The sequence below is a fragment of the Mobula birostris genome, chromosome 12 (assembly GCF_030028105.1).
Source record: "Mobula birostris isolate sMobBir1 chromosome 12, sMobBir1.hap1, whole genome shotgun sequence".
NCBI classification, from domain to species: Eukaryota; Metazoa; Chordata; class Chondrichthyes; order Myliobatiformes; family Myliobatidae; genus Mobula; species Mobula birostris.
This window is the reverse complement of record NC_092381.1, coordinates 102657168-102682939: the sequence shown is the minus strand read 5'-3', so window position 1 is coordinate 102682939 and position 25772 is coordinate 102657168. Positions and strand designations below refer to the sequence as shown.

At 44.6% G+C, this 25772-nt stretch overlaps 1 protein-coding gene across 5 annotated transcripts in view; it reads left to right on the top strand.

Moving 5' to 3' along the window:
* The window catches only part of LOC140206160 (latent-transforming growth factor beta-binding protein 4-like), a 182823-nt gene that overhangs the window by 93264 nt on the left and 63787 nt on the right, over positions 1 to 25772 (top strand). For all 5 annotated transcript variants that reach the window (XM_072274402.1, XM_072274404.1, XM_072274401.1 and 2 more), the window contains 13 exons: positions 315 to 440; positions 2936 to 3061; positions 3945 to 4064; positions 6648 to 6773; positions 7630 to 7749; positions 9674 to 9799; positions 11674 to 11799; positions 12674 to 12793; positions 14645 to 14770; positions 15622 to 15741; positions 19554 to 19679; positions 20040 to 20165; positions 22384 to 22506. In XM_072274402.1, coding sequence (XP_072130503.1) covers positions 315 to 440; positions 2936 to 3061; positions 3945 to 4064; positions 6648 to 6773; positions 7630 to 7749; positions 9674 to 9799; positions 11674 to 11799; positions 12674 to 12793; positions 14645 to 14770; positions 15622 to 15741; positions 19554 to 19679; positions 20040 to 20165; positions 22384 to 22506 — 1611 coding nt within the window. The remainder of the gene's footprint in view (positions 1 to 314; positions 441 to 2935; positions 3062 to 3944; positions 4065 to 6647; positions 6774 to 7629; positions 7750 to 9673; positions 9800 to 11673; positions 11800 to 12673; positions 12794 to 14644; positions 14771 to 15621; positions 15742 to 19553; positions 19680 to 20039; positions 20166 to 22383; positions 22507 to 25772) is intronic.

Below are 25772 nucleotides of genomic sequence, written 5' to 3'. Positions count from 1 at the left end.
GAGACCAAGTCATTGGGTGCATTTAAGGCAGAGATAGATAGGTTCTTGATTAGCCAGGACGACAAAGGGTATGGGAAGAAGGCAGGGAAGTGGGGATGACTGAAAGAATTGGATCAGCCCATGATTGAATGGCGGAGCAGACTTGATGGGATGAATGGCCTCCTGTATTTTATGGTCTAATGTCCAACTGCCTGAAGAGTAGTTTAGTGTTGATTCATAACCAATGTCAGAGTGCAGATGCAATCAGACTTGGGTGTGGTATCTAATATTCCCAGGATTATGGGATTATGTGTTATGTTTTGTTTTTTCCACAGACATGGATGAATGTGGACAAAGGCCTTCACCCTGCCCCAATGGTCGATGTGAGAATGTGGTTGGCAGTTACCGTTGTGTGTGCTCCAGAGGATTTGTGGCCAATTCTCAAGGCACAGATTGTATTGGTAATGTTGGTTGCGTCTTACGCCTCGGCCTCTCTCGATGGGATGGGTAGGGATGGACTGAGGGTGGGATGGGGAATCCATTTGAATGTTGAAGGCTTCTGTAGAGTGGATGTGGAGAGGATGTTTCCTATGATCATCATCATCATCTGATGCCGTGCCCAGTTTGAGCTTTGACTGCCATGGCCCACACACTCCTGTTTCGGGTCAAGTGGATCAATTCATTGGTATTCACTTCCAATACTCTGGCTGCTGTCTCCATCATCATTTGTCTTTGTCTCCCTCTTGCTTTCTTTCCTTCAATCTTTCCCATAATTACTGTGCATTCCAACTCCTCTTTCCTAATCACAAGTCCAATGAAGTTACGTTGCATTTTCATGATCTCATACATTATTTCTCTTTTTGTGTGTGCTCTGTTCATGATATCCTTGTTAGATATTCATTTCATCCATGATATTCTTTGCACCCTCCTCAAAAACCACATCTCTGTTGGTATAATTCGTTTCCTCATGTTACTAGATATTGTCCAACATTCTGAGCCATATAACATAACTGGATAAACGTAACATTTCAGTACTCTGAGGCGGGTTGTCATGCCTAGTTTAGTATTGGTCAGTATACACTTCATTCTTGTAAAGATGTCTTTTGCCATCCCTATTCTTTTGATGTCCAAGTCGCACCTGACGTCTGATGTCACCCAACTTCCTAAGAAGCAAAAGTTCTGTACTATGGTAGTGGATTCTAAAGTCAGAGGGCACAGCCTCAGAATAGAGGGACATCCACTTAGAATGGAGATGAAGAGGAATTCTGTAATCCAGAGAATGGTAAATCTGTGGAATACGTTGTCACAAGCAGCTGAGGAGGCCAAATCATTGGATATATTTAAAGGCAGATCTTTCGCTTTGTAATCAGTCAGGGCATGAAGGGATAAGGATCGAAGGTAGGAGATTGAGGCTGAGAGGAAAAAATGGATCAGCCATTATAAAACTACAAGGGAATCAATGAAAACCGCCCAACTAGGGTGTTCAACCAGTGTGCAGAAGACAACAAACTGCAAATACAAAAAGAAGAAATAATAATAATAGATAAGCACTAAATATTGAAAACATGAGATGAAGCGTGCTAGAAAGTGAGTCCATTGCCTTCGGGAACATTTCAATGACAGGGCTAGTGAAGTTGAGTGAAGTTATCACCTCTGGTTTAAGAGCCTGATGGTTGAGGGGTAGTAACTGTTCCTGAACCTGGTTGTGTAAGTCCTGAGGCTCCTGTACCACCTTCCTGATGACAGCAGTAAGAAGAGAGCATGCACTGGGTGGCACCAGTTTGGTGTCATCTACAAACGTACTAATCAGCTCACCTACAATCTCAACCAAATTGATAATTTATATAATGAGCCACCATCAAGCCAGCACCAATCCCTGTTGTACATTGTTGGTCACGGGTCTCCAATCTGCAAACCAACCCTCACCCTCAAACTCTGCCTGTTACGACCAAACCCCATTTGAATCCAATTTTCTAACTCGTCTTGTATTCTAACCTTCTTCACCAGCCTACAGACAGGACCTTGTAAAAGGCCTTGCTAAAGTCTATGTAGACAACATCCACCACACTGCTCAAGTAGAACATGTTGGTCACTTCCTCATGAAAATCTATCAGACTTCTGAAGCATGATCTCCCATTAACCATGCTGACTATCCATGATCGGTCCTTGCCTTTCCAAATGCAACTAGCCCTCAGAATCCCTTACAGAAACTTATCCTCCAGTGGGTTCAGTGTTCACTGGCCTGTGCTTCCTTGACTGGTCCATGTAGCCCTTCTTAAATACAGTCCCAACATCAGCAATCTTCCAGTAACTCACCTGTGGCAAATGAAGATACAGAATTCACTACCATGACCCCAGCAGTTTTCTTCCTTCCCTACCAAAATGACCTAGAATACACCTGGTCATGCCCTAGGGATTAATCCACTATTATCTGCTTCAAAACCACTAATGGGAGGGCAGTCCCCAACTGTGCATGAACGCAATGCTACACCACTTCCAGTGTCTCCTCCCCTGGACTGCAGCAGCCCCAATCTCCTGACTTGTCCCTGTATCTCATCGTTCCCTGACTAATCAAGAATCTATCAACATCTGCCTTAAATATACCCAATGACCTGGCCTCCACAGTCACCTGTGGAAACAAATTCTACAGATCTGTGGCCTAGTCCTCCCTACAGCCAAGGCTACACAACTCCCCCGCTGTCTGTCATGCCACCAAACAAATTATATAACAGTTTGCTGGGGGAGATGCTACTGAGTTGAGATGAAGGGAACTCATACCACCCACTAACTACTTTAGATTAACTACAATATGTGTACCATCAGCGGAGCCACAGCGTCCAACTGCCTAAAGAGAAGTTTAATGTGGGTTCATAACCAATGTCAGAGTGCAGTTGCAATCAGACTTGGGTCAGGTATCTAATGTTCCCAGGATTGGAGAGTTTTGTGTTTTCCACAGATATGGATGAATGTGGACAAAGGCCTCCACCCTGCCCCAATGGTCGATGCGAGAACGTAATTGGCAGTTACCGTTGTGTGTGTTCCAGAGGATTTGTGGCTAATTCTCAAGGCACAGATTGTATTGGTAATGTCAGCAGTTTCTTACGCCTCGGCCTCTCTCGATGGGATGGGTGGGGATGGATTGAGGGTGGGATGGGGGAATCCATTTGAATGTTGAAAGGCCTCGACAGAGTGGATGTGGAGAGGATGTTCTTGTGAGGGTGGAATCTAAGACCAGAGGGCACAGCCTCAGAATAGAAGGACATCTACTTATAACAGAGATGTAGACGAACTTCTTTAGCCAGAGAGAGGTAAATCTGTAGAATTAGTTGCCACAAGTGGCTGTGGAGGCCAAGTCATTGCATATATTTAAGCAGACCTTGATAGAATCATGATTAGTCAGGGCATGAAGAGATACAGACAGAAGGCAGGAGATTGGGGCTGAGAAGGAAATATGGATCAGCCACAATAAAATGGCAGATCAGACTCGATGGGCTAAATGGCCTAATTCTGCTCCTATATCATATGGTCTTACGGTCTTAACTGAGTTTCCAGGCAATTGTCATTCTAGCCAGTACACCGCCCCAGTATCTATTCAACATCTGACCCACAGGTTCATCACCCTGACCCTTTACAAATGAGTGAACAGCCATCTGCTCCCATGTTCCCAGCTCCTCCTCCATCCAAATTAATCACACGGAATGTGGGAGCAGACCCCATGGAGAAAGATTCATGGAGTCTGTAAGGTGACAGGACGGATAAAGAGGTTTAATTTTAAATTGAAAAATGGGTGTAATGACAGAATTAATTGGAATGTGCTGGGAGCTGGGACAGAATTGTTAGAGTTAAAGAGGGAGGAGATGGTCACCATGAAAGTGAAGGTTAAAAACAAGAGCAGAGGTGAGGGAATTATCAGCCATCCAGGGACAGTGATCTCCTAACTCTCCACGGATTCTGCTTTCTTTCAGATATTGATGAGTGCTTGAATGAGCTCACTTGTCCAAACTCTGAGTGTGTGAATTCCATTGGATCTTTCCATTGTCTCCCCTGCCGCACAGGATACCAGATCCGGGATCGAAAGTGTACAGGTAAAACAGTTAGTGTCTCTAACCTGTAGGACTTTGAGCCTTGTGCACGTGGGAGTCATCAAACCTACTCAGCAAATAGAGAGAGAAGCTTCCTCTAACTGTCAATGGTTCAATTTAATGTCGGACAATGCATACAATCTGAATCAGTGCTCGTCACAGGCATCCACGAAACAGAAATAAACCCAAAGAATGAATGACAGAAAACGTTAGAACTCCAAAGCCCCGTCTCCCCCTCCCCCACTTGTTCCAGCAAAAACATTGACCCTGCGCCCTGAACCACCCAATTCAAAGTCCCCCAAAGTGACTTTAAGGTAAAGTCCATCAAAAACGACAGTCCTTCCCACTCCTTCAGTATCTCAGATAGGCTCTCTCTCAAGCGGGGTTAAAGAGAAATTGCTCCTGAAACAAATGAGTGAGGGAGACCAGCAGCTCACTGTTTTGATGTCTCACCAAAAACTTCCAAGACAGACAATGCAGATTAGATATGGAGTGAATCTCCTTCTACACTATCCCATTAGACATTCCCACAGCACGGTCAACACAGGCCAGATCTAAAATGAACCTCCACTGCGCTGACCCATCAAACGTTCCCATGACAGGGATAGCACAGAGCAGACAGAGAGAAAAGCTCTCTCTGCACTCTCCCATCACAGGAGGGACAAAATGAGTTAGGGATTAAATATTTTCCTTCACTATCATTTCAAGTGGTCGAGAAGCCAGATTAATTAGGAATAAATCTCCCCTTGTCATATACTGTCACAGAGCGACAACGTGAGTTGGATATAGAGTATGTCTTCATGTTCCATTTAATATCCCACAGCAGGAACAGTGTAGATTAGTTGTGGGGCAAATCTCCATCTACACTGCTTTGTCACACCCTCTATGGTGGTGATAGTGTACAGTAGGTACAGAGTAAATCTTTCTCTATGCTGTTTTGAAGTTCAAAGTAAATTTTACTATCAAACCACAGACGTATATGCCACCATAGACAACCGTGAGAATCATTTTGTAGTGGGCATACTCAAGAAATCTATGGAATAATAACTACAAGGGACTCAGTGAAAAACCACCCAACTAAGGTGTTCAACCAGAGTGCAGAAAACAACGAACTGTGTAAATACAGAAAGAAGAAACAATAATAATAAATAAATAAGCAATAAATATCGAAAACATAAGATGAAGCGTGTTCGAAAATGAGTCCATTGCCTTCGGGAACATTTCAATGACAGGGTTAGTGAAGCTGAGTGAAGTTATCACCTCTAGTTTAAGAGACTGATGGTTGAGGGGTAGTTTCTGTTCCCGAACCTGGTGGTGTAAGTCCTGAGGTTCCAGTAACTTCTTTCTGATGACAGCAGTAAGAAGAGAGCATGCACTGGCTGACACCAGTTTGGTGTCATCTACAAACATACTAATCAGCTCACCTACAATCTCAACCAAATTGTTAATTTATATAATGAGCCACCATCAACCCAGCTCCAATCCCTGCTGTACATTGTTGGTCACAGGTCTCCAATCTGTAAACCAGCTCTCACACTCGCCCTCACCCTCAACCTCTGCCTCCTACCACCAAACCCTATTTGGATCCAATTTTCTAACTCACCTTGTATTATAATCTTCTTCACCAGCCTATCATACAGGACCTTGTAAAAGGCCTTGCTGAACTCCATGTAGACAACATCCACCACACTGCTCAAGTCAATCCTGTTGGTTACTTCCTCATGAAAAATCTATCAAACTTCTGAACCATGATCTCCCATGAACCATGCTGACTACCCCTAATCAGTCCTTGCATTTACAAATGCAACTAGCTCCTAGTCTTCAAAATCCATTCCAGTAACTTTCCCTCCAGTGAGTTCAGTGTTCACTGGGCTGTGCTTCCTTGACTAGTTCATGTAGACCTTCTTAAATACAGTCACAGCATCAGCAATCTTCCAGTACCTCACCTGTGGCTAAAGAAGATACAGAAATCACTACCACGATCCCAGTAGTTTTCATCCTTTCCTACCAAAATGACCTAGAATACACCTGGTCATGCCCTAGGGATTTATCCACTATTATCTGCTTCAAAACCACCAATGGGAGGACAGCCCCCAACCGTGCATGGACGCAACGCTACACCACCTCCAGTGTCTCCTTCCCTGGACTGCAGCAGCCCCAATCTCCTGACTTCTTCCTGTACCTCATCATTCCCTGACTAATCAAGAATCTATCAACATCTGCCTTAAATATACCCAATGACCTGGCCTCCACTGTCACCTGTAGCAACAAATTCTACAGATCTGTGTCCTAGTCCTCACTACAACCAAGGTTACACAACTCCCCCGCCATCTGCCGTGCCACCAAACAAATGATATAACAGATTGCTCGGGGAGATGTTACTGAGTTGAGATGAAGGGAATTCATGCCATCTACTACCTACTGTAGATTAACTGCAATATGTGTACCATCAGGTGAGCCACAAAGTCCAACTGCCTAAAGAGTAGATTAGTGTGGATTCATAACCAATGTCAGAGTGCAGTTGTAATCAGACTTGGGTCAGGTATCTAATGTTCCCAGGATTGGAGAGTTTTGTGTTTTCCACAGATATGGATGAATGTGGACAAAGACCTTCACCCTGCCCCAATGGTGGATGCGAGAACGTGGTTGGCAGTTACCGTTGTGTGTGCTCCAGAGGATTTGTGGCTAATTCTGAAGGCACAGATTGTATTGGTAATGTCAGTGGTTTCTTACACCTCGGCATCTCTTGATGGGATGGGTGGGGATGGACTGAGGGTGGGATGGAGGAATCCATTTGAATGTTGAAAGGCCTCGACAGAGTGGATGTGGAGAGGATGTTTCCTGTGATGGTGGGATCTAAGCCTCAGAATAGAGGGACATCCATTTATAACAGAGATGAAGAAGAATTACTTTAGCCAGAGAGAGGTAAATCTGTAGAATTAGTTACCACAGGTGGCTATGGAGGCCAAATCATTGGATATATTTAAGGCAGACATAGATAGAATTGTGATTAGTTAAGCATGAAGAGATATGGACAGAAGGCAGGAGATTGGGACTGAGAAGAAAAAATGGATCAGCTGTAATAAAATGGCAGAGCAGACTGGATGGGCTAAATGGCCTAATTCTGCTTCTATATCTTATGGTCTTAACTGAGTCTCCCAATTGCAGTCACTCCAGCCAGTACACCACCCCAGTATCTATACAGCATCTGACCCACAGGTTCATCACCCCGACCCTTTACAAATGGGTAAACTGCCACCTTCCCCCATGTTCCCAGCTCCTCCTCCATACAAAGAATGAGAGGGATTGTGGGAGCAGGCCCCATGGATAAAGATTCATGGAGTCTGCAAGGTGACAGGGCAGATAAAGAGGTTTAACTTTAAATTGAAAACAGGCTGTAATGGCAGAATTAAATAGAATGTGCTGGGAGCTGGGACAGAATTGTTGGAGTTGAAAATGGAGGAGATGGTCACCATGAAAGTAAAGGACCGAGAGCAGACGTGAGGGAATTATCAGTCATCCAGGGACAGTGATCGCCTAACACTCCATGGATTCTGCTTTCTTTCAGATATTGATGAGTGCTTGAATGAGCTCACTTGTCCAAACTCTGAATGTGTGAATTCCATTGGATCTTTCCACTGCCTCCCCTGCCCCACAGGATACCAGCTCCGGGATCGAAAGTGTACAGGTAAAACAGTTAGCGTCTCTAACCTGTAGAACTTTGAGCCTTGTGCACGTGGGAGTCATCAAACCTACTCAGCAAATAGAGAGAGAAGCTTCCTCTAACTGTCAATGGTTCAATTTAATGTCGGACAATGCATACAATCTGAATCAGTACTCGTCACAGGCATCCACGAAACAGAAATAAACCCAAAGAATGAATGACAGAAAACGTTAGAACTCCAAAGCCCCCTCTCCCCCTCCCCCACTTGCTCCAACAACAACATTGATCCTCCTCTCTGAACCCCCAATTCAGAGTCCCCCAAGGTGACCTAGCACAGAGTAGACAGAGAGGAAAGCTCTCTCTTCACTCTCCCATCACTGTAGGGACAACATGAGTTAGGGATTAAATCTTTTTCTTCACTATCATTTCAAGTGGTCCAGAAGCCAGATGAATTATGGAATAAATCTCCCTTTGTCATCAACTATCACAGGGACAATGTGAGTTGGATATAGAGTATGTCTTCATGTTCCATTGAACATCCCACAGCAAGAATAAATAAACACATAATATCGAGAACATGAGATGAAGCATATTCGAAAGTGAGTTCATTGCCTGCGGGAACATTTCAATGATAGGGCAAGTGAAGATGAGTGAAGGTATCACCTCTGGTTTAAGAGCCTGATGGTTGAGGAGTAGTAACTGTTCCTAAACCTGGTTGTGTAAGTCCTGAGGCATCTGTAACATCTTCCTGATGACAGCAGTAAGAAGAGAGCATGTACTTGGTGACATCAGTTTGGTGTCATCTACAAGCATTCTAATCAGGTCACGTACAATCGCAACCCAATTATTAATTTATATAATGAGCCACCATGAACCAAGAACCAGTCCCTGCTGTACATTGTTGGTCACAGGTCTCCAGTCTGTAAAGCAGCTCTCACAGTCACCCCTCTGCCTCGTACCACCAGATCCATTTTGTATCCAATTTTCTAACTCACCTTGTATTCTAAACTTCTTCACTAACCCACATAAAAGGCCTTGCTAAAGTCTATGTAGACAACATCCACCACACTGCTCAAGTCAATCTTGTTGGTCACTTCCTCATGAAAAACCTATCAAACTTCTGAAGCGTGATCTCCCATGAACCCTGCTGACTATCCCTAATTGGTCCTTGCCTTTCCAAATGCAACTAGCTCTTAGCCCTCAGAATCCCTTACAGTAACTTTCCCTCCAGTGAAGTTTCTGTTCACTGGCCTGTGCTTCCTTGGCTGGTCCATGTAGACTTTCTTAAATAAAGTTACAACATCAGCAATCTTCCAGGACCTCACCCGTGGCTAATGAAGGTACAGAAATCACTACCATGATCCCAATAGTTTTCTTCCTTCCCTACCAAAATAACCTAGAATGCAACTGGTTATGCCCGAGGGATTTATCCACTATTATCTGCTTCAAAACCCCCAACCAAGCATGGCTGCAATGCTACACCACCTCCAGTGTCTCCTCTCCTGGACTGCAGCAGCCCCAATCTCCTGACTTGTCCCTGTATCTCATCATTCCCTGACTAACCAAGAATCTATCAACATCTGCCTTAAATATACCCAATGACTTGGTCTCCACAGTCACCTGTGGAAACAAATTCTACAGATCTATGGCCTAGTCCTCACTACAGCCAAGGCTACACAACTCCCCCGCTGTCTGTCATGCCACCAAACAAGTGATATAATATATTTCTGGGGGGAGATGTTACTGAGTTGAGATGAAGGGAGTTCATGCTACCCACTAACTACTTTGAACTAACTACAATGTGCGTACCATCAGATGAGCCACAATGACCAACTGCCTAAAGAGCAGTTTAATGTGGGTTCATAACCAATGTCAGAGTGCAGTTGCAATCAGACTTGGGTCGGGTATCTAATGTTCCCAGGATTGGAGAGTTTTGTGTTTTCCACAGATATGGATGAATGTGGACAAAGACCTTCACCCTGTCCCAATGGTCGATGCGAGAACGTGGTTGGCAGTTACCGTTGTGTGTGCTCCAGAGGATTTGTGGCCAATTCTCAAGGCACAGATTGTATTGGTAATGCTGTCTGCATCTTATGCCTCGGCCTCTCTTGATGGGATGGGTGGGGATGGATTGAGGGTGGGATGGAGGAATCTATTTGAATGTTGAAGGCTTCTGTAAAATGCATGTGGAGAGGATATTTCCTATGGTAGTGGATTCTAAAGTCAGAGGGCACAGCCTCAGAATAGAGGGAAATCCATTTAGAATGGAGATGAAGAGGAATTCTGTAAGCCAGAGAATGGTAAATCTGTGGAATACGTTGTCACAAGCAGCTGAGGAGGCCAAATCATTGGATATACTTAAGGCAGATCTTTAGCTTTGTAATCAGTCAGGGCATGAAGGGATACGGACAGAAGGTAGAAGATTGGGGCTGAGAGGAAAAAATGGATCAGCCATAATAAAACTACAAGGGAATCAATGAAAACCACCCAACTAGGGTGTTCAACCAGTGTGCAAATGACAACAAACTGTGCAATTACAGAAAGAAAAAACAATAATAATAAATAAATAAGCACTAAATATCGAAAACATGAGATGAAGCATGCTAGAAAGTGAGTACGTTGCCTGCAGGAACATTTCAATGACAGGGCTAGTGAAGTTGAGTGAAGTTATCACTTCTGGTTTAAAAACCTGATGGTAACTGTTGCTGAACCTGGTGGTGTAAGTCCTGAGGTTCCAGTAACTTCATGTACTGGATGACACCAGTTTGGTGTTATCCACAAACACAGTAATCAGCTCACCTACAATCTCAACCAAATTGTTAATTTATATAATGAGCCAGCATCAACCCAGCTCCAATCCCTGCTGTACATTGTTGGTCACAGGTCTCCAATCTGTAAACCAATTCTCACGCTCACCCTCTGCCTCATAACACTAAACCCATTTTGTACCCAATTTTCTAACTCACCTTGTATTCTAACCTACTTCACCAGTCTATCATACAGGACCTTGCAAAAGGCCTTGCTAAAGTCTATGTAGACAACATCCACCACACTGCTGAAGTCAAACATATTGGTCACTTCCTCATGAAAAATCTATCAAACTTCTGAAGCGTGATCTCCCATGAACCATGCTGACTATCTGTAATCAGCTCTTCCCTTTCCAAATGCAACTAGCTCTTTGCCCTCAGAAGCCTTTACAGTAACTTTCTCTCCAATGAGAACAGTGTTCACTGGCCTGTGCTTCCTTGACTGATCCATGTAGCCCTTCTCAAATACAGTCCCAACATCAGCAACCTTCCAGTACCTCACCTGTTGCAAATGAAGATACAGAAATCACTAAAACGATCCCAGTAGTTTTCTTCCTTCCCTACCAAAATGACCGAGAATTCACCTGGTCATGTCCTAGGGATTAATCCACTATTATCTGCTTCAAAACCACCAATCGGTGGACAGTCCCCAACTGTGCATGGACGCAACGCTACACCACCTCCAGTGTCTCCTCCCCTGGACTGCAGCAGCCCCAATCTCCTGACTTCTTCCTGTACCTCATCATTCCCTGACTAATCAAGAATCTATCAACATCTGCCTTAATTTACCCAATTACTTGGCCGCTACAGTCACCTGTGGCAACTAATTCTGCAGATCTGTGGCCTAGTCCTCACTACAATCAAGGCCACACAAATCCCACGCTGTCTGTCGTGCCACCAAACAAATGATATAACAGATTGCTGGGGGAGATGTTACTGAGTTGAGATGAAGGGAATTCTTGCCACTCACTAACTACTCTGGATTAACTGCAATATGTGTACCATCAGATGAGCCACAATGTCCAACTGCCTAAAGAGCAGTTTAATGTGGGTTCATAACCAATGTCAGAGTGCAGTTACAATCAGACTTGGGTCAGGTATCTAATGTTCCCAGGATTGGAGAGTTTTGTGTTTTCCACAGATATGGATGAATGTGGACAAAGGCCTTCACCCTGCCCCAATGGTCGATGCGAGAACGTGGTTGGCAGTTACCGTTGTGTGTGCTCCAGAGGATTTGTGGCTAATTCTCAAGGCACAGATTGCATTGGTAATGTCAGCAGTTTCTTACACCTCTGTCTCTCTCGATGGGATGGGTGGGGATGGATTGAGGGTGGGATGGGGGAATCCATTTGAATGTTGAAAGGCCTTGACAGGGTGGATGTGGAGAGGATGTTTCCTATGATGGTGGAATCTAAGCCTCAGAATAGAGGGACATCTATTTATAACAGAGATGAAGAGGAATTTCTTTAGCCAGAGAGAGTTAAGTCTGTAGAATTAGTTGCCACAAGTGGCTGTGGAGGCCAAGTCATTCGATATATTCAAGGCAGACGTTGATAGAATTGTGATTAGTCAGGGCATGAAGAGATACTGATCGAAAGCAGGAGACTGGGGCTGAGAAGAAAAAATGGATCAGCCACAAGAAAATGGCAGATCGGACTCGATGGGCCAAATGGCCTAATTCTGCTCCTATATCGTATGGTCTTATGGTCTTAGCTGAGTCTCCAGGCAATTGTAGTCATTCTAGCCAGTACACCGCCCCAGTATCTATCCAACATCTGACCCACAGGTTCATCACTCTGACCCTTTACAAATGAGTGAACAGCCACCTGCCCCCGTGTTCCCAGCTCTTCCTCCATCCAAAGTAATCACACGGAATGTGGGAGCAGACCCCATGGAGAAAGATTCATGGAGTCTGTAAGGTGACAGGACGGATAAAGAGGTTTAGTTTTAAATTGAAGACAGGCTGTAATGGCAGAATTAATTAGAATGTGCATGGAACTGGGACAGAATTGTTGGAGTTAAGGAGGGAGAAGATGGTCACCATGAAATTAAAGTTTAAAACCAAGAGCAGAGGTGAGGGAATTATCAGCCATCCAGGGACAGTGATCTCCTAACACTCCATGGATTCTGCTTTCTTTCAGATATTGATGAGTGCTTGAATGAGCTCACTTGTTCAAACTCTGAGTGTGTGAATTCCATTGGATCTTTCCACTGCCTCCCCTGCTCCACAGGATACCAGATCCGGGATGGAAGGTGTACAGGTAAAACAGTTAGTGCCTCTAACCTGTAGCACTTAGAGCCTTGTGCACATGGGAATCATCAAACCTACTCAGCAAATACAGAGAAAAGCTTTCTCTAACTGTCAATGGTTCAATTTAATGGTGGACAATGCATACAATCTGAATCAGAACTCTTCACAGACATCCCCAAAACAGAAAGAAAACCCAAAGGATGAATGACAGAAAACTTTAGAACTCCAAAGCCCCCTCTCCCCTCCCCCACTTGCTCCAAGAACAACATTGATCCTCCTCTCTGAACCCCCAATTCAGAGTCCCCCAAAGTGACCTCGAACTTTCTGACCTAGTACAGAGTAGACAGAGAGGAAAGCTCTCTCTGCACTCTCCCATCACTGTAGGGACAACATAAATTAGGGATTAAATATTTTTCTTCACTATCATTTCAAGTGGTCCAGAAGCCAGATGAATTATGGAATAAATCTCCCTCTGTCATCTACTATCACAGGGACAACGTGAATTGGATATAGAGTATGTCTTCATGTTCCATTGAACATCCCACAGCAGGAGCAGTGTAGATTAGTTGTGGTGCAAATCTCCATCTAAACTGTTTTGTTACACCCAGTTTGGTAGTGATATTGTAGAGTAGGTACAGAGAAAATCTTGCTCCATACTCTTTGGAAGTTCAAAGTAAATTTTATTATCAAATCTCATATATGTCACCCTGAGAATCATTTTGTAGTGGGCATACTCAAGAAATCTATGGAATAATAACTACAAGGGACTCAGTGAAAAACCCCCCAATTAGGGTGTTCAACCAGAGTGCAGAAAACAACGAACTGTGTAAATACAGAAAGAAGAAACAATAATAATAAATAAATAAGCAATAAATATCGGCAACATGAGATGAAGCGTGTTCGAAAGTGAGTCCATTGCCTGCGGGAACATTTCAATGACAGGGCTAGTGAAGTTATCACTTCTGGTTTAAGAGCCTGATGGTTGAGGGGTAGTTTCTGTTCCTGAACCTGGTGGTGTAAGTCCTGAGGCTCCTGTACTTTCTTCCTGATGACAGCAGTAAGAAGAGAGCATGCACTGGGTGACACCAGTTTGGTGTTATCTACAAACATACTAATCAGGTCATCTACAATCTCAACCAAATCGTTAATTTATACAATGAGACACCATGAACCCAGCACCAAATCCTGCTGTACTTTGTTGATCACAGGTCTCCAATCTGTAAACCAACCCTCATCCTCACCCTCTGCCTCTTACCACCAACCCATCATACTGGTCATGCCCAGGGATTTATGCACTATTATGTGCTTCAAGACCACCAACTGGAGGGCAGCCCCCAACCAAGCAAGGACTCACTACACCACCTCCAGTGTCTCCTCTCCTGGACTGCAGCAGCAGGGAACCCCACAGTTGTCTTGTCTTGTCTTGTCCATACTGCACCAACCGCAGCCGCTGGGCTATAAGCGTGCAGGAGCAATGTGTGGTTAAGTACCTTGCTCAAGGACACAACATGCTGTCTCCAAATGCAATTCTCTCCTCAGCTGCAGCTTGAACTCACGACCTTCAGATCACTAGTCCAACGCCTCAACCACTTCGCCATGAGGCTTAGTCGTCGCTAAAACCGAGATTGTGCCGCTCCCCTGTCGTCTGTCATGCCACCAAACAAAGGATACAACAAATTGCTGGGGGCAGTAGCTTCTTTGGAGTAACTACAATAGGCTTAACATCAGATAAGCCACAATGTCCAACTGCCTGAAGAGTAGTTTAGTGTGGATTCATAACCAGTATCAGAGTCGAGTTGCAATCAGACTTGGGTCAGGTATCTAATGTTCCCAGGATTGGAATGTTTAATCTTTTCCACAGACATGGATGAATGTGGACAAAGGCCTTCACCCTGCCCCAATGGCCGATGCGAGAACGTGGTTGGCAGTTACCGTTGTGTGTGCTCCAGAGGATTTGTGGCCAATTCTCAAGGCACAGATTGCACTGGTAATGTCAGCAGTTTCTTACACCTCGGCCTCTCTTGATGGGATGGGTGGGGATGGACTGAGGGTGGGATGGGAGAATCCATTTGAATGTTGAAATGTCTCCACAGAGTGGATGTGGAGAGGATGTTTCCTGTGATGGTGGAATCTAAAGTCAAAAAGCTCAGCCTCAGAAGAGAGGGACATCTACTTAGAATGGAGATCAGGAGGAATTTTTTAAAACAGAGAATGGTAAATCTGTGTAATACATTGTCACCAGCAGTTGAGGAGGCCAAATCATTGGGTATATTTAAGGCCAATGTTTAGATTTGTTATTAGTCAGGGCATGAAGGGATATGGAAAGAAGGCAGAATATTGCAGCTGAGAGGGAAAATGAATCAGCCATGATGGAATAGCTTAAATCTGTTCCTATACCTTATGTTCTTTTGGTCTTAACCGAGTCTCCAGGCAATTGTTGTCACTCTAGCCAGAACAGTGGGGCCCAGTATCTATCTAACATCTGACCCACATGTACACCACTCTGACCCCTTACAAACAGGCATCTGCCCCCATATTCCCAGCTCTTCTTACATCCAGAGGAACACAGGGAACATGGGAGCAAACCTGTGGAGGAAGTTTCATAGAGTCTGTAAGGTGACAGGACAGATAAAGAGTATTAATTTTAAGTTGAAGACAGGGTGTAGTGACAGAATTAATTGGAATGTGCTGGGAGCTGCGGCAGAATTGTTGGAGTTAAGGAGGGAAGATTTGGTCACCATGAAATTAAAGGTTAAAACCAAGAGCAGAGGTGAGAGAATTATCAGTCATCCAAGGACAGTGATCGCCTAACACTCCATGGATTCTGCTTTCTTTCAGATATTGATGAGTGCTTGGACGAGCTCACTTGTCCAAACTCTGAGTGTGTGAATTCCATTGGATCTTTCCACTGCCTCCCCTGCCCCACAGGATACCAGATCCGGGATCGAAAGTGTACAGGTAAAACAGTTAGTGTCTCTAACCTGTAGAACTTTGAGCCTTGTGCACGTGGGAGTCATCAAATAGAGAGAAAAGCTTCCTCTAACTGTCAATGGTTCAATTTAATATCATAGAATGTATACGACCTGAATTTCTTACTCTTTGCAGACATCCACAAAAGAGAAAACTCCCCAAAGAATGAATGACAGAGAACATCAGAACCCCAAACCACCCCCCATTCCTCCTCACACACAGAAGTAGCAGTAGTGGCGTCAACTCTTCCCCTCCCCTACTTGATCCAGCAAAAGCATCGACCCACCCTCCCTGCGCCATGCAAGGAATAGCAATGTCCCTAAAGGGATCTTGGTCAAGAGTCCATCTAAAACTTCGGTCTGTCCAAACGCTTCAGTATCTCAGACAGACCAGACAGACTCCCTCTCTCTTTCTAGCAAGTGGGAGAGAAATCACTTAAAAACATTACTAATTCGATTAAACCATTACTGCTAACACTTCTTTGAAATAAATTCTGGTAAAATATCACTGCAAGCAGTGAAGAAGCAATTAAAGGTGGTGGATTCGAGAAATGGGCCTTGCTGGTATGCTGCAAAATCGATGCAGCGGAGCTGGAGCTGTGCCGGTTGGAGTGAACAATTCGGAGAGGAGAAGTCAAGGTTGTGGAGTTCCGATGCCCTTCCGACTAACTTGGGTGCAAGGGTGACTTGCTGTAGACACCAAGCCGATTTGGAAGGGTTGAGAATGGATTTTTCGGCAGTGTCATCTAGGCACAAAGCAAGTTGCTGGGCGGCATGTGCTAGGCCTGGAGCAATTTGCGCGGTGAAGCCTGGGTCCTAATACAATCTGCCTTTGGATGATTTAAATGCCTGCCACATAGACTGGAAAGGCAGATGGTCAAGAGGTGGGTGAGGATGGATCACTTTAAGTGCCAAGCAGAGTTGGAGAGGTTAAGAACAGTTTCTTTAGCAGTGAAATCTTGGCCTGAAGTGAATGAGCTGGGTGGTATTTTCTAGGCCCGAAGTGATTTGTCACAGTAGAACCCAAGTGCTAATGTGAGGTGCGATCCACTGTGGAAAGACTGGGTGCCGAGTGTCTGGAAAGGTTGGATTGCTCTGGGCATTGAGCTGATTTGGGGAGGTCAAGAACGGCTTCTTCAGCAGTGAGTTCCAGGCCTGGAGCAGTTCGATGCAGCAGAGCCTGGGTCCTAATGTGAGGTGCGATCCGCTCTTTAGACAATGTAAACACCAGCCTGGATAGACTGGGCGTCCCTTTCTTCATGACACTAAGACTCTGAGACTGGCCCCAACTGCTGTGCTTTGTGCCTGCAAACTTTCCCGCTAATATGATGAACTGAATAACTGAATACCAAGGCTTCGGGCCTACTCTAGGCTGTTCCGGGGATTTGGATCATTTTGGTTCAGAATGCTCTTGTTGGTGCTCCCTTCTATCGTTTACATGATTTTTTTCTCTCTCTTTCTCTGAGGGGGTTGGTCTTTTTTTAATAGCCTTCTTTCAGGTTCCTTGCTTTGCGACTGCCTGTAAGCAAACAAATCCCAAGGTTGTACCATTTATACATTCTTTGATAATAAATGTACTTTGAATCTTTGAATCTTCTGCATCAAATGAGAATGGGTGACCAGCAGCTCACTGCTTTGATGTCTCATCAAAAACTTCCAACACAACAATGCAGATTTGATATAGAGTGAATCTCCTTCTACACTATCCCATTAGACATTTGCTTGGCAGGGACAACACAGACTTGCTCTAAAATAAACCTCCTCTGTGCTGACCCATCAAACACTCCCATGACAGGGATAGCACAGAGTAGACAGAGAGGAAATCTCCCTCTACACTCTCCCATCATGAGGAACAAAATGAGTTAGGGATTAAATATTTTTCTTCACAATCCCTTCAAGTGGTTCAGAAGCTGGATTAATGATGGAGTAAATCTCCCTTTGTCACATACTGTCACAAGAGGGACAACATGAGTTAGATATACAGCATATACTAATATCTCATTGAACTTCACATAGCAGGAACAGTATAAATTAACTGCAGGGTAAATCTCCATCTAACCATGTTGCCACACCCTTTATGGTAGTGATAGTGTAGAGTAGATAAGAGTAAACCTATACCAGGGGCTCCCAACCTTTTTTATGCCATGGACCAAAGTGTTCATGGACGCCAGTTGGGAACCTCTGCTCTGAACTCTTTCATTGTAGAATTCCATTGCAAGTAAGTCCAAGAACAATCCACATTGAGAGAAAAAATGGATTTTATTTGCTTTCCGTACATAAAGGAAGTATATAAATTCTGTGCTAATATAGGTATGGTTAATTTGGAATCCGCTAACTATCCATTCGTCTGTGCCAGTGGTGTTGTGGTACCTGCCCCCGGACTTCTGACAAGAGGTCCCGGGTTCAAATGTGGCTGGCTCCAACACATTTTTCATCCGTGCTGGGTTGAGCACCGAGCTTGCAACTCGGCCTCGTTAAAACAAACAAACGCTAAAGAAACAGCAAGGTTGCCGCCCAACACGCCAAACAAGGCGTGTGGAGGAACGCTTTTTTTAACTACCCATCGCATGGTAAGCAATGTCAATAAGTTCAAAATAAGAATCTCATTAAAGAGATCATCTACGGGAGAAATACTGGCATCTTCCCCCTTCCTTCTTAGTCCTCATGAAGGGTCTCCTCCCAAAATATCGACTAATTATTCTTTTCCATAGATGCTGCCTGACCTGCTGGGTTCCTCCAGCGTTTTGTGTGTGTTACTCTGTGCTGTTCATTTATTACTTCAGCAATACTTGAGTAATCTTGTGTGTGTGTGTGTATGTGTGGCCTAAAGTAGAAGGAGATGATATATACAGCTCTCTTTACATGCACATGCAGTTCAACTCTTTGAGTGATTATGCAGAAAGTTTTGAAGTTAATAACTCATCAGTTAATAACGCATCAGGGGTGATTGATAAGTTTGTGGCCTAAGGTAGAAGGAGTCCATTTTAGAAAACCTAGCACATTTATTTTTAAACATAGTCCCCTCCTACATGTACACACTTAGTCCAGCAGTCATGGAGCATACAGATTCCTTCTTTGTAGAAGTCGGCATCTTGGACCTCCAGTAAGTGCTCCACAGCAGGGGTGATTGATAAGTTTGTGGCCTAAGGTAGAAGGAGATGAGTTATACAGCTCTCGTTACATGCACGTGCAGTTCAACTCTTTGAGTGATTATGCAGAAATTTTAAAGTTAATAACTCATCTCCTTCTACCCTAGGCCACAAACATATCAATCAGCCCTCGTATATATATTTTGATTAAGCATTCTTGTTTGTTTTAATAATTCATTGCGGGTTACATGTAAAAATGTGTGAATCATCATCATGCCACCACATGATACATGTGCGCCTCACTAAAAGTAAAACTCGAAGTTAGATCCGCATTTTGGATTCCCGTGTCACCCTTTGAATTAGTTCAATGTTTTGAAGTTACAAAACTTAATGGTCTGGATTTCCAGCATCTGCAGAATCTCGTAAGTTTATAATCTGTTTAAAGACACATTTTTAATGTGGTAGCTGAAGAATGTTCAGAGGATTTGGATGAGAAGAAATCTCTCACTCAGTAGGTGGTGAATCTTTGGAATTCTCTACCCAAGAAGTTCAATGTATATTCAATAAAGAGGTAGATAATTTTTTGAATATTAAGAGAGTGGATAGATAGTGCAGATATCAAGCTGAGTTGCGGGATTTGGAGCACTGGATAATGGGCTATGTTGTAGTGGTTTTGCTGTACTGGGTGACATATTTCCCCTTGTTTTTCCAGACATTGATGAGTGTGCAAGAGGTGCAGCCTGTGGAGAGGCTGGAATGTGCATCAACACTGAAGGCTCCTATCGGTGCAGATGTAACCCTGGATACCGGCTCCGTGCTGATGGCAACCAGTGTGCAGGTCTGACCATCAGCTCTACCCACAGTGCAACAGGCTCACCCACTGGTTCTCATAGTTCACTTGTATACAAATCAGTCTTTTCCAGAGTGCTGAAAAGTTTGGCCTTTCCTGGCTGGAACACACAACTCTGGGAATGTTGTCCTGTGTTTGTGCCATGCATTTGTATCCAGTTATTATGTCCAGCGCTAGTGTCCTGCATTTGTGCCCCATGCTTTTCAGTGCTCGACCCAGAACTATCAGTCTGGACCATTTCCTGTTTCTGCAGCAATGTCTTCCTTTTTGGCTAAACTTGGAAATTGGCCTTGGGCATGGGGAGAAGATTTTCAAATGCTCATGTGACATTTATTCTTGTCTTTTCAGATATCAATGAATGTTTTGAAGGAGATTATTGCGCCCCATATGGAGAGTGTCTGAACAGTGCAGGATCCTACACCTGTCTCTGTGCTGAGGGATTCACCACCTCTCCTGACCTCTCCACTTGCTTAGGTGAGGTTTCCTCGATTACACATCAGTGATACGTCAATGTGATTTGAATTTCCCTCTTCCTTTCTCACTTCCAGTCCTCTCTTCCTTCTGAAAACTCCACCATATCCCTTCCCATCTCTGCTTCCTCCCTGTGCCTCTCTCCAAGCAAAGTTTAAGGTAAATGTTATTATCAAAGAGCATATATGTCTCCATATACAACCCTGAGATTCATTTTCTTGTGGGCATACTCAGCAAATCTATCGAATAGTAACCATAACAGGATCAATGAAAGATCAACCAGAGAGCAGAAGACAGCAAACTGTGCAAATGCAAATATAAATAAATAGTAATAAATAATGAGAACATGAGATAATGAGATAAAGAGTCCTTAAAGTGAGATCATTGGTTGTGGGAATATCTCAGTGGGTGAGCACGTGAGTGTAGTTATCCCCCTCTATTCAAGAGCCTGATGGCTGAGGCGTAGTAAATGTACCTGAGCATAGTCGTGTGAGTCCTGAGGTTGTTGAACCTTCTACCTGATGACAGCAGTGAGAAAAGAGCACGTCCTGGGTGGTGGGGATCTTTGACAATGGGTGCTGCTTTCCTACAACAGCGTTTCATGTAGACGTGCTTGATGGTTGAGAGGGCTTTACTCATGATGTGCTGGGCCGAATTCATGACCTTTTGAAGGATTTTCCATTCAAAGGCATTGGTGTTTCAGGCAGACCGTGATCACACTGCTGAATACCTCTTCCCCAGCCCCAGCAACCTGCATTAGATTTCCAGCTTTGCTCTGCATTTCCTCAGCTGTCCAATCTTTACCTGCAATTTTATCTGAAGCTTACCAATTATTTCCCACTTCAAAGAAAGGGAAGGGAGAGAGACTACGTCTGTATAATATGTTTTATTGTAAATGAGATCCTAAGTCCATAAGAGATAGGAGCAGAATTAGGCCATTTGGCCCATCAAATCTGCTCCACCATTTCATCACGGCTGATCCATTTTCCTCTCAGTCCCAATCTCCTGCACCTTCTTCCTGTATCCCTTCATGCCCCGACCAATCAGGAATTTATCAACCTCTGCCTTAAATGTACTCAGTGACTTGGCTTCCACAGCTACCTATGGCAACAAATTCCACACAACTCTGGCTAAAGAAATTCCTCCTCATCTCCATTGTAAAAGAACATCCCTCTATTCTGACATTGTGTCCTCTGGTCTTAGACTCTCCCACCATAGGAAACATCCTCTCCACGTCCACCCTATCAAGGCCTTTCACCATTCGATAGGTTTCAATGAGGTCACCCCTCATTCTCCTGAATTCCAGTGAGTAGAGGCCCGAAGCCATCAAACACTCTTCATATTATATGTCTGAGTGTAAGTATTCATGATAAAGCGAATTTAGCAGACACATTGTCTCTCTCTCTTTTCCTCAATGTTAATTTCTTCCTGTCTCTCTTTCTCTTTGTCACACGCTCCCACATTCTGACATTTTTCTTTTATGCATCTTGCTCTTCAGCATTCAATCATTTTGACATCTGAATTAATATCCTTTTGTCTCTCTGCACTCATTCACTACCTCGACCTACCTTCCATTTCCCCATTCATTCTCTACTCTCTGTGTTCCCCTTTATCTCCCTGTCACTTTCTGCATCTCTTATTCCTGCTTCTCCTTATTCCCCACGGGTGGAGATACGTCTCCTAAGGTGCTCTTTCCCTCTGCTACCCTGCAGGTCACCCTTGGGTAAGGTGTAGCACCTGCTTAGCAACATCCCCCCCCCCCCACCCAATCAGGGGCAGGTGAAGCCATGGGAGCAGGTGGTGGATGGTCGTATGAGCAGCTGGTGCACATCACAAGTCCTGGTTATGTGACCACTGACGTCAGGCAGACAATCTCTGAAGAGTATTGATACTGACTGGGATCACCTTTCTTGTGAAGGCACTGCCCAGATGAAGGCAGAGACAAATGGCTTTGGTAGAAAAATTTATCAAGAACAATCACGGTCACCATGATGGCCCACATCATACAACACGACATATAATGAACGAGAGACGAGCACGTGTATCATCTGGACCTAAGAGACCAAGTGCTGTTAGGTGGAATTAATAGGGACGTGTGCCCACTGGTCAATGTCAATGTCAAATAAGGACATGTGCCCACTGGTCAATGTCGATGTAGTGAGCTGAACGGCCTGGCTCCATGCTGACTTTAAATTCTGTCTGTCACTCCCATCTTTGCCAGATGTTGACGAGTGTAGTGCCGCTGGCCGCTGCGGCAGAGGATACTGCACCAACACTGTCGGCTCATTTGAGTGCTCATGTGAACCTGGATTCCGAGTCGATGCGGATCGATCTCAGTGTCTAGGTAGGATGTTGGACATCTTCTCCACTGTCACTGGTTTCTGTCTTGGAACTGATCATAGCTCCAGTGACTTAGTTCGATGCTGTTCCCCCCCCCCCCACCCCCCCCCCGCCCACCCTCTGCGCTGTGTATGGAGTTTGTAAGTTTTTGCAGTTCTCTTACCTGTGATCCAGCTTCATAAAGACGTGCTCATTAGTTGTTTAACTGGCTATTGCAAATTGTCCCAAGCAGGTAACCCTAAACCCTGGGATGGAGCATTGATGGATGGATCCCAATAAGATCCCCATCCCTCACCCCTACTTCTGTTCCTAACTCTTCCCTCCACATCCCCAGAAACTTTGGCTGACATCCCACAAATCATAGCGCCCATTCCCTACAATAAGACACCTTGCAGCATCAAGCATAAGTAATAACCCCACCCACCTTGGCTCATTTATAACTCTAAACTTTAAAGTGGGTGTAAGGAGGAGGAAGATCCCAATAAAGGCACTTGCATCCCAACCCTAACCCTAGGATGGAGCATTTTAGATACAAGGACAGATCAGGCTCGCTTCCCCTGGAGCAGTGGATGAAAGGTTATCATTGAGGTTAACAGAACGCAGTGAGGTTTCAAAACAGTGGGCAGCAGGAAACCTCTGTCCATGTCAAAAGTAGGTATGACTGGATACCTGCTTCTGGGTGGGAGGCGCGGGGAGTTGATGGGACAGTGATCAGAAGGTGCACTGTACTGCCACGGCAAGACAGCAGATTTCACGACATATGCCAGTGATATTAAACCCGATTCTGATCAAGTGGGTCTCCTGTAGCGGGCACATAATTTAGTGGGCCAAAGTGTCTGTTAACGTGCTGTAGGGCCATAACCCTATGACACGCTGTCCAGATCCACTCAGAGTCTTACAGCATGGAAATGGCTCGTCAGACCAACAGCTTCATAGCAACCGAGATTCCCACTTCAACTAGTCGCATCTGCCAGTGTTTGGCTCATATCAGAATCAGGTTTAATGTGTCGTGAAATCTGTTAACTTTGCAGCGGCAGCACAATGTAATACACGTAAAAAGAAAAGCTGAATTATAGTAAGTATATATATGTATATTAAATAGTTAAATACGTAATGCAAAAATAGAAATAAAAACAAGTAGTGAGGTAATGTTCATGCGTTCAATATCCATTTAGGAATCAGAGGGGAAAAAGCTATTCCTGAATCACTGAGTATGTGCCTTCGGGCGTCTATACCTCCTTCTTGACATTAACGATAGTAAGAAGGCATGTCCTGGGTGGTGGGAGTCCTTAATGATGGAAGCTGCTTTTCTGAGGCATCGTTCCTTGAAGATGTCCTGGATGCTGCAGAGGCCGGTGCCCATGATGGAGCTGGCAAATTTTACAACTCTCTGCAGTAGCACCCACCACCATACCAGCCGGTGATACAGCCAGTCAGAATGCTCTCCATGGTGCATTGTAGAGGTATTGAGTGCTTTTGGTGACAAACCAAATCTCCTCAAACTCCTAATGAAATATAGACATTGTCTTGCTTTCTTTATAGCTGCATCAATATGTTGGGACCACGTTAGATCCTCAGAGATATTGACACCCAGGACCTTGAAACCGTTCACTCTCTCCACTTCTGATCCCTCTATGAGGATTGATTCATGTTCCCTCGCCTTATCCTTTCTGAAGTCCACAATCAGCTCTTCGGCCTTGCTGCCGTTCAGTTCAAGCCTGTTACTGTGACACCACCCAATTAGCTGGTATATCTCTCCTCTATACACCCTGTAGTCACCATATAAATCATCTCTATAAATCAGGGGTTCCCAACCTGAAGTCCATGAACCTCTTGCTTAATGGTATTGGTCCATGGCATAAAAAAGATTGGGAACGGATGCACCATCAATTAACTCCAAAAGACTGGAAGCAGGGTAAATACTGAAAGGCTTTTATTCGCAGTAAAATGTGACCTCCATGCTGAGTGTCTGCCCCTGGACTGAGGAGGAGGAGGAGCAATGGCGAAATGTCCTCTATTCAGGGGTCTGTGGGAGGAGCCACAGGGGCAGTCAGCAGGGGGGCGTGTCCAGACAGGTAACCCAGTTACAACATATATATATGGTTTACCACAGGAACCCCAGCTCTCAGCCCTCCCCCTCCATGGACCTATTCAAGTAGTTCAGATCAGATTCAGATTTGGATTTATTTACCATGTGTACAATGAAACATACCGTGTGATGTATCATTTGCGTTAACAAGCAATGAACCTAGAGGATGTGCTGGGGGAAGTTCGCAGGTTTTCCATACATTACAGCACCAACATAGTACACCCACAGTGCTATGTCTGGTGTCCAGCTTCCAGTGCTCCCACTGCGCCCTCTTCTACGTTGGTGAGGCTTGTCATAAGTTGGGGGACTACTTCGTCGAGCTCCTCTGTCCATCCGCCACAAGCAGAGCTTGCAGGTGGCCAAGACTTTTAATTCCCATTCCCTCTCCGATGTGTCAGTCTATGGCCTCCTCTTGAGCCACGATGAGGCCACCCTCAGGGTGGAGGAGCAATACCTTTATATTTCACCTGAGTAGCCTCCAACCTGATGGCACGAATAACAATTTCTCCTTCCGGTAAAAAAAAAGTTTTCTGTTCCCCCCCTTTCCCCACTCTGGCCTCTTACCTCTACCTATTAGTTCCCCCAGGTCCCCTTCTCCTTCCCTTTTTCCTATTGTCCACTCTCCTGTCCTATCAGATCCCTTCTTCTCCAGTTCTTTACCTTTCCTACCCTCCTGGCTTCACCTATCACATTCTAGCTTTCCTCTTTCCCCTCCCCCCCCCCACCTTCTTATTCTGGAGTCTTCCCTTTCCTTCTCAGTCCTGAAGAATCGTCTTGGTTTGAAACTTTGACTGTTTATTTATCTCCATTGATGCTGACTGACCTGCCGAGTTCCCCCAGCATTTTTTGTGCATTATTCTGGATTTCCAGTTTCTGCAGATTTTCTCATGTTTATGTTTCTTAAATGACACCATTTCACTTGCCTCAACCATTCCATTTGGCAGCTCGTGTCCTAGACTCGCCACACTCGGGGTGGAAAAATTGCCCCACGGGACCCTTTTAAATCTTTCCCATCTCTGAACCTATGCCCTGTAGCTTTGGTTGTCCCTACCCTGGGGAAAAGACTGTCTCCATTCACCTTATATGTGCCTTTCATAACTTTAAATGTTTCTATAAAGTTGCCCCTGATTCTTCAATATTTCAAGGAGTAAAGGCCAATCTCTCCCTATAACTGTCTCAAG